At 34.3% G+C, this 15,346-nt stretch overlaps 1 protein-coding gene across 1 annotated transcript in view; it reads left to right on the top strand.

Annotated features, from left to right (window-relative positions):
• The window catches only part of LOC121855459 (E3 ubiquitin-protein ligase AMFR-like), a 35,780-nt gene extending 20,819 nt beyond the window's left edge, over positions 1-14,961 (top strand). The window contains exon 10 of the mRNA XM_042350398.1: positions 46-14,961. Within this exon, the coding sequence (XP_042206332.1) occupies positions 46-244 (199 nt within the window). The 3' untranslated portion in view covers positions 245-14,961. The remainder of the gene's footprint in view (positions 1-45) is intronic.
• Positions 14,962-15,346: the final 385 nt, after the last annotated feature.

Raw genomic sequence — 15,346 nt, 5'->3', positions numbered from 1 at the left:
TGTGATAATATTGTATATTTAAAGTTTTCTCTTAATTCTCCCCAGGAGTGGTTATGGGATCGGATCATGTGGTGCTGGGAGTCGTTTTAGTAAATCTCCACAAGAGAGAGAACAGATGTTGGCTCAGCGAAAGACTGCTCTGCTCAACCAGGCCCGCCGTCGCTTTGTCACAAAGCCAAGAGGTAGCAATAGTGTAGATGAAATAGAGTTGCTTGAGGATGGAGAATGTGTAGAAAACTCCTGAAGTAAGATTCTGCTGCAGTAGTGGCCATAAACTTTTATGAACTAAATGTGTATGGCAGTTGACACATTACGCATGTTCTTTGATACTAAAGACTTTTCTGTATTCCACAGTACAGTTTCTTAGTGAACAATTTTCAAAAAAGCTAAATTTATTTTGTTATTTGTTTTATCATTATCATGTTATATTTTAATCATGTGAAAGTTTACCAGAAGTAGAGAAAACTACAATAAAGAAAATAATTTGAAAGTTTATGACTCGTGATGATTGATACTTATAGCGTATGTAGAGCAGATCAATCCATCCTGTATAATGATGCAGTAGTATGTTGCTCTACTGGACTGATTGTTGCTGGGTTATTCTAGCATAACAGAGTCTTTACCACTTCCCTCTCCTCCCAGCACTGTGCAGTATAACTTGTGTACTTGACCTGTTTGGGGGTTGACACTTGTTTCAGAAAGTTTGCTTTACACAACATTAATATTTGCTTAATTAAATAACTCACAAAGATTATATTAAAATGGTATTAAGATATTTATAAATATTCAGAGGTGGCTAGTAATGAAGTAGGTAAAGTTATTTTGTTATCGTCCCCCTCTAAATATTTCATATCAGTACGTATATGCACTATACACTAATAACTGTTAAAGTGACTGTGCTACTGTATTATATTACAAGGTAAATTAATTAATAAACACATGCAATGTGTTGGACCAAATTAGCAGCTGTATCTGCTGGGCTGCCCAACTTAGCCATCTTTGACTTTATTACTCAATAATGAGAAACATCACTTGCTACTATTATAAGGCATGATCTAACTTGCCACCTTGCCATACACTATGGTTTATACTTATTAAGGAAACCCACCTTCATTTTTTGTTCTTCACTTGTACTGTATTTTTCATTAACATCAATATGAACACTAATTCTTCTGTTAGGTAGCATAGTATAGATGACTTGTGTACATAAGTTAGTGTTAGGTTAGCTCAGCTGTGATTTTCATGTTCTTTACTATGCCATGTCATGGATTGACCTCACTCTCACAATGTAATAAAATACAAACTACTGTTAAGCTGTCTCATAACTTTGTTAATCATTATTTGAGTAAGTCACAACAATTTGCTCTACAGATAATAAAGAAAAATATGAAAATAGTGGAAATGAATCTAAGTCACAAACAATTGCAGTCATCCATACATTGTTTGAACTCTGGTATATTCCATGGTCTTCAAATATGTATTTTCCCCTTAGAATTTCAGTATAAAAGCTTTTATTGTTAATGAATGTGCAGTATACATGTATTACTGTATTATATTATTATCATGTAATTACACTTACTGTACCTGTACAGTACAGTACATAACTATATAATTATACTGTATAGCCTCTAGTTTTTACAGAATGGTCGACCAAGAACTTCACCCTCATAAGTTTGGTGTAATATTTGATCTGATTGCTCCTGCAAGGTATATTAATCAGGCACATAGCCAAGTGCTTCAGTCTTAACATAGTACAGTAGTAATCATAGAGTATAAAGTTGTTCTTATGCAGTTTATTCTGCATTTTTCATACCATAATTTCAGTTGCTAACCGGGAGTAAGGTGAGAGTATATTACCCTGTATGTACATTATTTTTATATTTGTAACTATTAATATATAATACAGTAAATACTTTGATGTGCAGATTACTATACTGTACTTTATCTGCTTTCCTCAGAGAAAATAGCAAATTACTATTTTTTTTTTTTGCCAGATTTTATTAAATGCCTTGAGCAGTGACTGAGAAAGGTATGAGGTGACCTGAATGGTAAAAAGATAACTACACTTATGCTGCTCATGAAAGTTGTACTTTATGAAGGTAAATTTGAAACTCACTGGTCAAATGAATAAAGAACCTTTCAGGTTTAGATGGCTGAGTGGTTTAAGGCACCAGACTCAAGGTAACTTCCTTTCACTTCTTTGTTAGTTATGGAGACAACAGTAACGGCAGTGCAATAGTTGGATTGGTACTTATAAACTCGTAATAATTAAAAAAAAAATCTCTATCAGCAATCTGAAATTGTTTTATGTAATTTCATGTAAATTTCATAGTAAACCCTTGATAACTTGTAATGATAGTAAAATATTTAGCTGTAAGTTATTTTTTTAATTTTTTTTTTTTTACAAAAAAAAAATAAGCTTCGCATAACTCACAATATTCCGAGATATGATGGCGCAATCTTGGAATGACGTAACACGTGCGACCTTACACTTGTGTGAGCTAACCCACCCGGCATCTCTTGCTAGCTCAGCATGTTTATCACTTCTCGGTGCTCGTTTGAGAAAAAATAAATAAATAAAATAATTTCAATACTGTACTCTAATGGGGCTTAGAAATAAAGAAAATATAACATAAAACTAAAATACAAAAAATGAAGAGCATGGGTGTGTATGTGTGGGGGGAGACCGCGAGCTGTAAGTGTAACTGCGTCAACCCCTCCCCCCCCTTCCCCAGTGTGAGTCAGCTGGGTGGCTGAGCGGCTGAACTGTATCACATCACCCAGAGGAGCTATTCTTTTGTACATAAAATAATAAATATTGTACCAGTAAATGTGGGGCATAAATACAGTAAAAATAATACTAATAAATAAAAGAAAAGAAAAAATATTGTATTGCCATTTGGCAATCTTTCACTGCACACAGGACACGAGACAGCGAATAGCCAAGAGATCCCTCATGCCACGCCCCGTTCCCCTGCTGTGTGTGATAACTCCCACGCACATAAGAAATGTTTATTCCCTTTATGATAATTTTTTTTGCACATTCTGCATGAAAATTTTTGTGTGCATGTAACAGTAAAAAAAGAAGAATAAAATTATGTACTGTATATGTACCCAAAATTATGAGTTGAATAATAGCCAAACAAAAGCCGCTCTGAGTGCTATCTCCGGCATTTTTCTCTCTCACTGGTTCAGTGAGCACCTCCCAGGCATTCCCTGGTAAAGTTGGTGCTATAAGTGCTTACTGTATATACTATCCTGTAGTGCAGTGAGCCCTCCCATCACCTAACATATGGCACCACAAACTTGAATTATCCTCATCCTTCACCAGCAGTGCTCGTAAGCATTAATTTTTGTGCAAGTTTTCTAATTATGGTAGGTTATTTTGGCCAAAATCTTGGGTACAGTATTGGGGTGGGATGAAAGACCTGGAGAATAGTGCCTTCATAACTCAAAATGGTTAGAGCCCTATATATTGTAAGTTATCAAGGGTTTACTGGACAACTTAACTTTGAACTACTGAGTTGAACAAGTGAATCAGTATTACTATACTGTATATTACTTTTGGCAACAAATCTTATAAGTATGTTTTCTTACAGTCAGCTCCCTTCACTAAGGAACATTAGTATAATACACACACTAAGCCATTAGAGACCAAAAAGACCTGACATTAATTTTTGGGACTATGTAATTGATATTGTTGAAACTGTTGTCTGTGGAAAAGGAAATGTGGAAGTAAATTTTCACTATTTTCATTGGTGGCTCAACGAGTGTGTGATAACACACTGGCTATTTCACACCTCACCCCCCTGTTTGGGTTTGCCATCTTGGTTTTCCTGGCAGCATTCTCCTTTCAGTCCCAGTGACACCTTCGCACAATAGTTTTTCTCTCTTCACTCCACTTCCTGGCAACAGAGATGTGATATGCCTCTTATATTTAGCACAGATTTTATGTAGTTTATTCCATTATTTATTTTGCACAATGTGGGTTTGTTTACTGTTTGCAACTGATGAAGTTTTAATTCAGTTTGCTTGGTGGTTGAGGTCCAGCACTGCTCACTGTGTTTAGGTATAATCCAAGTTCATGATGAGTAATCCAGTCCATTTCTTGTAGTTTGTTATTCCAGCCCCCCAATGTTAGGAAGAAGTTTTCTAATATTCTCTGAAACAGAATTCCAAAACTTTGTATTTTAGAAGTGGTTTGGGGAACTCCCTGAACTTCTGCCCTAGGATTGTGTGCAGCTTTGCATAATACTTCCTGTTAAGGGGGTGTTATGTGCTCTTCTTTATTTTCTAATTGAATATAAAGAAACCCATTGGGAATCTAACAGCTGATTTGTGTGAAATGGGATTATTTAGCAAAAGCAATTAAGTCATTTAGGATTCTCCCAAAACTGGGTTACATCTCCCCATAATGGCTCTACCACACAAAAGGTGTTTCCAGTGCTTTTATCCCAGTTCTTGCACCCTAGGAAAGTTTAATTATGGATGAAGTACTGTAATTCTGTTCTCTTTGTTGTTATTATTAGCCATGTAATGAGTGGTTTGCTAATCACCTTTGTTTTGTTATTTTTCATTAAATTTTGTTGTAAAATTCATTGTATCAGTATTTGTTTTGTGCACATTGAAATGACATAGTGGTTAATATTGTATTTGTCATTCACTGTATTATTAATCAGATGAATGTTGATGACAAGACCTGTGCAGTTTTGGTGTGTTGAAAGTTGCACCATGATAGGACAAGTACGTATTAATTTATACTGTGATGTAGTCTGCTTTGATCCTGAGGAATATTGGGCTTGAAGTATAATTTTCTGTTTCTTATGAATTATTTTGAATTGGGAGGTGCACATTCTATTATGACTTTACCATAGGTTCTCAGTAGTAGTAATTCTTTAGATTAAGGAGAGCCAAATGAAGCTGGTCCTGACCCAGACAAAAATTGCTTCTCTAGGTTTCCAGTAGTCTTTTCCTAAATAATTTTTAGGTTTTGATTCAGGATGGGAGTATAAGGTTAGTTTGATTCCTGTTCCCTGAGTCTGAAGAATTCAAGTTTGAGCTTTTCTTAAGAGGTAATTATCTACTAGGTATGATAGTTTGGTAGCTAGTTTCTTGTTAGGGTCTCTCAAGGATTCTATTGATAAGCAATTAAAACTTCATTGTCACTTTCATATACAGTACAGGTATATGTTTGGTTGGTGAATTTGGAAACTATGTTGATTTCATTGGTGTTAGATTTTATTCATTTGGGATTTTAAAAAATGTTTTATATGTAAACAAGTTAGTAGTCAACAAGAAATTGTGACTAGGCCAATGAGAGAAGCTTTTGCTCTTGATCTCTCTTTTAGTCTTTAAGGATATTTTCCAGATCCCCCTTTTTGAGGAGACTTTTACAGCCCTGAGGAGGAGGGTTTCACATATTATGCTTTGAGTTGGGGCTCTACTTTTGTCCTTTTAGTCCTTCTCTAGCGCAAGTGAATTTCAGGCTGAGTCCCCCCCCCAAAAAAATTATACTGTACACTAATGATTCTTCATTAATTTTGCCCTGTGAAAAGTATATACCTATATATTTTTTTTACCTTACCTTAAGTTATGGATAATGAAGCTGGCTCCCATTTGCATTCCTAATTGCAAGAACGCCTGTGTTTTGGGGGAGGTTATAAAGTGAATTTAAAAAAGACTTTTCCCGGTCTTGTTAAGATATTGTAAAGGTGTGGTGTCGTGATGAAGGATGCTTATGTTTTTGTACTAGGCTGTTTTCCCCTGTGATATTTATAATTGCTACACTTTTTCCTCTTTCCTTACCTAAGTGAGTTAAGCTTCAGAACAGGTTACAGTCTATGGCTATTGTGGCTTTATGGAAAAATAGTTATGAAATCAGAGGTAATTTTCTTTTTATAACAATGTTGCCGTGCTGCTCAAACTCAGGAAATTTCTTCCATTCATCTTTAACAATTTTCAACTCGTCCTATTGCGAAGTGATAGGTATGAAATAATTGTTCCTACCAGTCAAGTGGCATGAGTGCACAAGAACACCTGTCTCTTAAGTTGTCAAAATTGATTATGAGAATATATAATTACTTGTTTACCACAGGCAGTGATCATACGGATTCACTGCTTAGAAAATCTGATTACACTATGACAAAGATAGTGTAGTACCTGTACAGTATTATTGTGGAGGTGAAAAGTCTCTTTAAGCTTCAGAATTATTATATAAGTAAGTTGTTGATGTCTTTTCCAGTATATTTACCCTGGCCTTAGGATTTTTATGAATGAAGCAAGATACACTATATTATAAATATCTGCTGATGTTTTTATGGCATGTAAGTCCTCAAAAGTGACCTATGAGATACAACTACAGTACTATCACATTTATTTCATTCTTTCAACCATAAAATGGGATTTCAATCTTCAGTTTTGACAATATGCCAACAGCTGTATTTATGTTGAAATTTCTCACATTTAGTAAATATACACTTTATTCAAACTATATGGAGGTAAGAATGGGTCAAACTAGCTAATAATTCAGATGAAAGGAGTAAATCTTTCTCTTGCCTTACAGCATAACCAAACTGCACTGATTATTTTGGAAATTCTGTGAGTTAGCATAATACTGTACATACCTTTGTAACCAGTACAAGAACATGTATAAATACATACTGTACTGTACTTTTGAATTTTAGAAATTTGAAGTTTAGAAGAATAAAAAATGACCTCTTGGAGATAATGATGGTGTTGGCCACAAGTGGTGAGTGGGGGTGGTGGTAGTAAAGAGAGCATTATCATTTTACTCTTCTTGTGTATCATGAAACGAATCGCATCAAATCAATGGAAGCACTGTTTGCGTTGGTGATATGAATCGCTTCATTAAAATGTAAAAAATCTCTATTTCCCCCCCAAGGATAATTGTGTCAAATTTTCACTTCATAGATGAATGCATGATCTTGCAAGTGAAACATCCAGAAAGTAGCAAAGCGCTGGTGGAGTTCAGCTGACCATTAGTTTCCTCCTGTCAGCTGTGCTGGTAGGCCGCATTTGACCTTTATTTCCTCTCCCGCCCTCCCCAAAATTTGTCGTTTGTGAGAAAATACCGAGATATGATGCTGGGAACACCCCCCTTCCCCATTTTTTCGGAGTAAAAAAATTGTCTTCTTGTCCTATTTATTTATTATTATTTTTTGCTTATGTTAAAGCCAAAACATGAGTGGTCCCATATGACTTATGTTGTGGTCATGGAAACTTTAAGCCGTTTTGCTAGAGGGTTAACCCCCTCGAGTTAGGTTCTTGATATATTTAGCCTGGTGCAGTACTGTACTGTTAAAGAGGACAAAGTACAGTACAGTATATACTGTATTGTAAAACATAAATTTTGCTTCAGTTGTCTTGATTATGTGTATGATCACCTTATTCATTCCTTTGGAAACTTGCTCTAATGACACCACTAACAACAGAATGCACAAACACAACCAAAAAATTGTACAGTATATTACATGATGCACATATTATGGCAACACTGTCCATGTGTAGGCAGAGATGAGGGGCAACTGCCTCCCTTGCACATCTATCATAACATAAAGCTGCCACCATGTGGCAAATGTGAAGAATGAAGTAAGAGCTGAACTTGTGAGTAGTGAGTTGAAATAAAGCAACTACTGTATATATATATATAATTACTGTACAGGTAATTTGAAGAATGCAGTATTTCTTCTATTGTCACCATGCACCACTAATTCCAAGTTATTCTCAAATTGGTGTGAGAAATGTCATCAAGGCTTTAACTATATACAAACCATGGTTATTCCTCTTTAAATGTAAACTTTATATATTTACTAATATATGTGGAGAAGTGTTTTTAACTTCACCACATTAGTTATCATGATTTTTGTTTTATTCATATTACAGTGTGTGGGGAGGAAGGCAGTACATGTAGCTCAAACTCTACTGCTGGTTGGTTAGTAACTAGAATGTGCTGGGTTGTGAATTATTATATATATATATATATATATATATATATATATATATATATATATATATATATATATATATATATATATATATATATATATATATATATATATATATATATATATATATATATATAAATAATATTTGTTCCTTTACCATACCGTATTTTATACTGTAGTATCATGAATTATCGTTTAGCTGTATGTGTTATCAATATAAATTTGCACAAGATTTAATTCCCGATATAAGTTTGGAGGGACTCTTTCTAGAATATTTATTTAAAAATTACAATGGGAGTGAAGCCTCTGATCAGCTCAAGACATGATTTGTCATGTTGGGTTAAGTTAAAGGTAAACTTTGCTTAACAATGTTGTGATGTAGTGGAATACTTTAGTTAAAATATATATTATTTTTAATATTATTATGATTATCCAGGTGGCTATTCCACACACCATTGTTTCCAAGTTATATGCATGGTGAATATATTTTTTTATTTGATTTTAGATGAACTTTAAGTGCATTTCTGCATGTATTTCTACATATACAAGTGAAGACATGATATTCGGCAACAAGGGGAATATGTGTTTTTATGCTCTGTCAGAGTGACTGAATATTCTACATACCTGCACAACCTACAGTAATAGTTTATCTTACCAGCAGCAGCTTCCCACACTCACTTGTCATTGCATTCTACTAGAAATAACCTTTCCATAGATACCAAATTTAGCTTTCTAAATAGAGGAAAAACATTAATTGTTTAACATAGCGTGCATGGACTGCTAACTGTTAATACTTAACGTTACCTTGTGAGAAAATTAGGAAAAATATTGCACCTTTTGCCTTTTTAAGTTTTAAATTTTTGACAAAATAACTAGATATTAATGACGCCATCAGTTGATCATGATCTCATCAGCCTTTTCTGTTCCTTTTTACATGGCTTATCCTTTTTGCTATTTTCATTCTTTTTCCTCTTTGAAATCATGTTGCACATGTTTAGGACAATAATAAAAGGGTAAAGTCAAGTGGGGCATGTGATGTTTATAGGTTAATAGCTTATTGGGAACTGAAGTGGGGGTTGTGGAGTGATGGGTGTGAAATTAACAGTTTTTGGTACCAGGGTGGGACATTATGTGGAAAATAGGCATTCTATGCCCATTTGGCTATCACAGCAAACTATAAAGTTTATACTGTGTACAAAAATAAATAGTCACAATTATCTGACCATGTATAAGTTAAGCCATGCAAAAAAAAAGAAAAAAAGATACAATTGAGGTTATATTGTACAGTCCCCTGAAAAGTATTGTTACCTTTTCTGACATTACAATTTGAAATACAGGGGGCCCCCCCAAATTTGTGGGGGTTAGGTGTGTGTAGACACACACACATACAGTATATACAATACAGATAGAGGAAATTACTGTTTCTAGAACGAATGGCTCCCTGTCCCAGCCGCAAAAATACCGGCAACTTTAAAACTACCCACAGACATTCTTGGGTACATCCAGAGTTTCATCCGCGAATAATAGAGGACCGCTAAATAAAAATCCGTGAATTTCGGGAGGGGGGGGGGGGCTGTACTGTACAGTACTCTATTGGTCAAATGCATTGATAAACAGTATTCTTCAGTGCATCATCATATGTTGGTATGCCTGCTGCCCATATTGGTAACAACTGGAGAATGGGTACTTATAAAATATATATGCAGGGATAAAACTTAAATTATGGATCATTTTGAAACTGGCAGTTCTCTGTACAAAAGTATTACCAGATAGTATACTGTAATATGATTCATATGGTGTATACTGGTATCCCTCGTTTAACGAACATTTCAGATACAAAGATTTGCTTGTACAAATCTCCTAAATTAACACATTTTACAAAAGTATTCCCCACTTATACAAATTTTCGTCCAAGCAAAAAATTAAAATCGCATGACCCCTGGAGTCAGCTGGGGCAGCTACATCCCCCTAGCGCTCTATCTACCAGGTTGAGGTGTGAGCTATGTTATGATTAATTTTATAACTCTTAATTTTGGGTAGATATACAACTTTTTTCATATTTGTTTTATTTTTTTTACTCATTTAAATGCACAGAATGTGCAAAAAGAAATAAAAGAAACAATTATTGTAAGGTCAAAAACATAAAGGGAATAAAAATTTCTTCATGTGTTAGCAGGCTGATGGGGGGAGGGGGGTTATGTTATGGTTAATTTTCAATTGGGGTAGATAAACTTAACTTCATATTTTTTTTTAACTCAGTTACATGCACACACAACCATTTTCATGTTTTTCGGGTATGATATTGGGGATTTTCGTCATTAGGCAACCGAACCCAATTTTTCCCATATGTTCTGTTATTCGAGATAATGAAAATTCATTTCACAAATGGTTTTCAGGAACCTAACTCATTCTTTAAACGAAGGATACCTGTACCAATACTTGTGTTCAACTGTATCAACTGTTCTGAAATTTGTGGGATAACACTGCTCACAAAACCATGAATCACAGCGACCTCATAGGTAATGATACTTTTTGGGGGACTGTACGTGTCAGGCTTCAAAGACAAAGAATTATATTAATGGAAATCATTATTTAAAGGTTAATGAGTATGTTTGGAGCATTTTGCTTACATTTGAGAGAAGTAGGGTACTCAAGTATGTGGTATGTTTGTGCCTGAGTGAAATCCCCTTTGATTTTAGATGAAAAAAATTAACCAAGCAAGGTACAGAGCCCATCTCAACATCATTAACCTGCCTAGTTTAGGATTAACTTTCTGGAATCGGTCTTCATTTTGTAAATCATAATTAGATTCTGCCTATGAGAAAGAATGATACAGTTTCATATGAGTGTAAAATTGTCTGAATTAACACAGTACATCCAGATATACCCCATTATCTTACAGGTTTATATGGTACTGAAGGAGTTAAATTTTCTTTATAAATCAATATTCAGTACCCGAGTCTCACACCAAATGCATAAATATGGACACCACCAAAGGCCTTATATTTTTACGAAAGTCTTTAGTGTTACATTATAAAGGAATCAACTGATTACACCTTGAGGTTTCATTGTTGAATTTGTCATGATCCTGCTGTAGATCATATTATTAATGTAAGTGGCCTGTAAAATGCATAGAGTACGAAGGTAAAAAGCTTCTGAAAGGTGTCCAGATGTTTGCAGTTTAGACTTGATCAAGATCAATGTTTTGTAAGTAGAGCCAAAGGTATTCATTGTGAAAGGGAAATTTGGAGCTGCCATGTAAGCTACCAGTTCTTGCTGTCTAGCTGTCAACCTTAATTCATTTTCATTCTCCTGGGATGGAATGAAAGCTTTAAAATCATTGGTAAAGCTAACAATCACAAGAGTTTTCCTTTATAATTTTCCAGCCTAAATGTACTAGCCCTTGTTGTTAGTGAAATCACTGTATGAAGATATAAATCAAATGTAATATAACCATTGTATACATAAGAATTGAAAGGTGGTATTATGTGAAAAACAGAATGTATGTATTCTTGGATAATTTTTGACAGTACAGTAGTACAGTATTCAGCAGTTCATACCTGATGATTGTAAATGCCAGATGCTAGGATAATCCTTTGATACTGAAACTTGTTATTGTATTTTTATCCTGAGTCTTTGTATGGGTGATGAAAATGAACTTGTATTGATTGAGAACATGATCTATAATGATTGATTAATATGTGATAAATGATTACAGTATTGATTAATATGTGATAAACGATTATTGATACCAAGCAGTACTGTCTGAATTTCCAAATAAAGAATATTAGATAAGTGTGTCTCTTGGCAATTTGTGGTACAGATACAGGTATTTTCATTATGCTTACACTATACCCTTGTTAATTCGACAAAAAGGGGCTCTGGGTCACTCAAATTACCGAAAAATCCAAATTACAGTAATCCAGTTCGGAATATTTTTATATTATTTGACAATTTCTGAATTTTTGTGTTCGATTATTCATTCATTTTCTGTTCAGTTTTTGCACCTTATTTGGATTATCTGAAGATTGTTCCTCAGTATTCCGACCAACAAACAAACTCAGTTACCATGCCTTGACTGCAACATAAAATATTCTATTTATAATTACTGTGCAAACTATTTTTTATTTATTTTTAATGTACATACAGTAATAACAAAGTAAAGGTGACAAAGCACTTACACAGTACACAGATTAACAGCACTACTAAACCATCATCTTATAACATTTTAATTTCTGTAAACAAGAGGCTGGGGATACTGTATACTATAGCACAATAACTCATCTGGGATTTTTTGGGGGAAATTAAGTGTTTTGATAAGGTTTTTTAACTCAATACCAAATGAACCTAAGTAATATGAGAATTACTGTACAGTGAAATTTCATGCTGTCATTATAAAGGGATTGTGGGCTGAGGAGCGCAGGAGGTGTGTTGTCTTCTGAGTCTAACCAGCACTCCTTCCTTCCTCTACCACCAGCCACCTCCTCTCCCCAGCTATGCACCCAAACATAGTTTTGTATATTAATATAATTCATATTTCATTCCTATAATTCATTCAGTTTAATCCATTTCATAATATATTCCTGTAATAATCGTCCAAGTAGGATGACACCTGAACCAAGCCTGCTTAGGAAGCCGCGAGAGCACACTTGAATCGACGAGACTGAAATTTCAAGCCCATCGCTGCACAAATTTTCAGAACCAATTGATTATTTCAGATTCATTCCAAATTTAAATTGTTTAATTCATTTTTGAAAACATACGAGTTAAGCCAAAATACAAATTATAACAATCCGAATTATTGAGGGTACAGTGTATTCTGATTTAAGTGGGTATTCTTGGAAGAAAGAGAGAGAGAGAGAGAGAGAGAGGCTGATTCAGCAAGTAGAGTAGATAGAGTATGGAAAGTTTCATTAACTTTGTTATAGCGAGGAGAATTCTTCTACTTTGCAAGTGCCCAGAGAACACAATCCATATCAGTGAAACATAACTTAAAGAATGATAAATGTATGTGGAAAGATTTAGTTTATCCTTTCTCCATTTATGTATCATACACAGGTAATAGTATTTTGGTCCAAATGAGTTAGACCTATTACATACATTAGTACATGGTGCCTATGTCATATATACCAAATTGGAGATGACCTTTAATAATCTACACCCGATACATACATTCCTTTACATGATCCACACCTGATACATACACTCCTTCACATGATCCACACCTTCACTCTACACATACATCTCGTCACATAATCAACATTAGTGATTATGAACAAAGGTGGTGTATGCAGTAGCCTAAATGATCAAATGTTGTACATTAGTAAAGTTGATCTTGAGCTGATCCACACATCAGCCTAGATCAGGGGTCACCAAACTACGGCCCGCGGGCCGGATCCCAAGTCCTTCCCCGGCTCGTGGTAGCTCCGCCTACGCTCTCACGTTACCAGAGCTTTCGTTCTGGCTTGCAAGTATTGAACAGAATGATTATGCGGCCCGCGCTCGTCATTCTTTCAGTTATCCGGCCCACTGTGAAAAAAGTTTGGTGACCCCTGGCCTAGATCATCAAGGCCAGATACATACATTAGTTTAGATCATTAAGACCTGATACAGACATAAGGGTAGATATATGTGTTTATCCCTAGGAATAAGATAAATATAGATAACACAGATTGGAATATGTGTACTGTATAATCATACCTAGTAAACAATAATATGGGATGCTTAATAGAGCGATTACTTTATTAATGTACTAGGGTCTTATTCAGCAAAATTTGAAATTCATATAGGCAATACTTATTTCATACTGTGTTAACTTGTTAGGATGCCATCAAATGGGCACTGTATAGCAAAAATATACCTGAACCAAGTGAATATAAAATTATCAATATTATTATGTAACTTCTAGCAAATTGTTTTGGGTGCTAGGTCACTTAGTGATAATGTATGATGTGTGTGTATTGACACACATTGGAAGCACCTTTAATGCTGTTGTAAAAGAACATTGTTGTCTGTACCAGTTACATTTTATATATCTTATATATAAATGTAGACTTAGCTGTTATCTCTGCTTGTCAGATAGTGCAACTGACACTTTATATCATTAAGTGAAAATATAGCATTTTAAGGATAACTTCTGTTTTCAGAATCACATAACTCAAATTAACTTGTGGTAAGTAGGCAGAGTTTATAGTTAAGCTTTGCAGAGTACTCAAGAGTTGATTATTCGAATGTTAAGCTCTGTTATATTTTATCCCATCATGCACAAATATTTACTGTCATATTTGGGGAAAATATAAAGTTGAATTTTTCATAAATTTTCTTTATGAAAGTGTGTATGCTTGGTAAAAGTATAAAGGGTCATAAGTATAAACAACAAACTTAACTCTTGTTGTACTTATGTTTCAAAGGAACTGTTTACACTGATCCAAGAAAATAATATACTTTTAGATTTATCCTTGACTTAGAAAAAAAATACAATATTTTTATGTCATGTTATGTGGTAGAAGATGAAAAGCAATAGTTATTAAATTTCATATAATTGTTTGTATCTGAAACTTTCTCCCCAAAGTTGATTTTATAAAAACCATGATCTTACTTTACTTCCAGGAGCCAACCTGTTTGTTAACTTAATGTGTGTGAACTTACTGTATTGTTTCCCCAGCAATTCACACTGGAAATGAATGTTTTAGCTATGCCAGTTATTAATAATTGAATTTATTTTCTATATCAGGAAGATTAGACAACTGAACCATATTTTATCATGTTTTATGAGTAAAAGTGCACAAACTATAGAATACTTCCAGCCATATTTGCCAGGTTCAAGGCACAAAGCCTGATTTTACTTTGATGTGTTTTGAGGACTCATTATGGAGTTATCATTACATGTGAATCAGTGTAATCCAATTGTGGAATTAGAATACATGTGCTAAGCACCTCTTCATTATAGAAGAGGGAATTTGTATTTTGTTTGTTTATTATAAAAGAATAACATTGATTTCTTTGCAGATCATTGTTCAGTTTTCCTTTTGAGAAATTTATCTCTACTTGGTGATACACATTGGTGCTCTGAATGGTAGATGGTAGCAGTATCTACAGTATTCATTGATATTCTGGTTTCTGAAACTAATCTGGTCCTTTAAAATTTTAAGCTTTGAAATTTTCATCATAGTGAAGGAGAATTGTTTTCTTTCCATAATATGAGGACCCTAAACTGACCCAGTTGACAATTTTTTTTGTAAATGTTAATGTGTATGACATGCTTATGGTTAATAGCCTGTATCTACACCCAAGGCAGGCACATGTCTCATGCCAGTGTGATTATTACCTCATTAGTTGGGGAATAGCATAACATTAATAGCTTTAATGATTACCTTCACTGT

This window comes from Homarus americanus, unplaced genomic scaffold, assembly GCF_018991925.1.
Source record: "Homarus americanus isolate GMGI-L3 unplaced genomic scaffold, GMGI_Hamer_2.0 scaffold48406, whole genome shotgun sequence".
Lineage (NCBI taxonomy): Eukaryota > Metazoa > Arthropoda > Malacostraca > Decapoda > Nephropidae > Homarus > Homarus americanus.
This window is presented reverse-complemented; position numbering and strand designations above follow the sequence as displayed.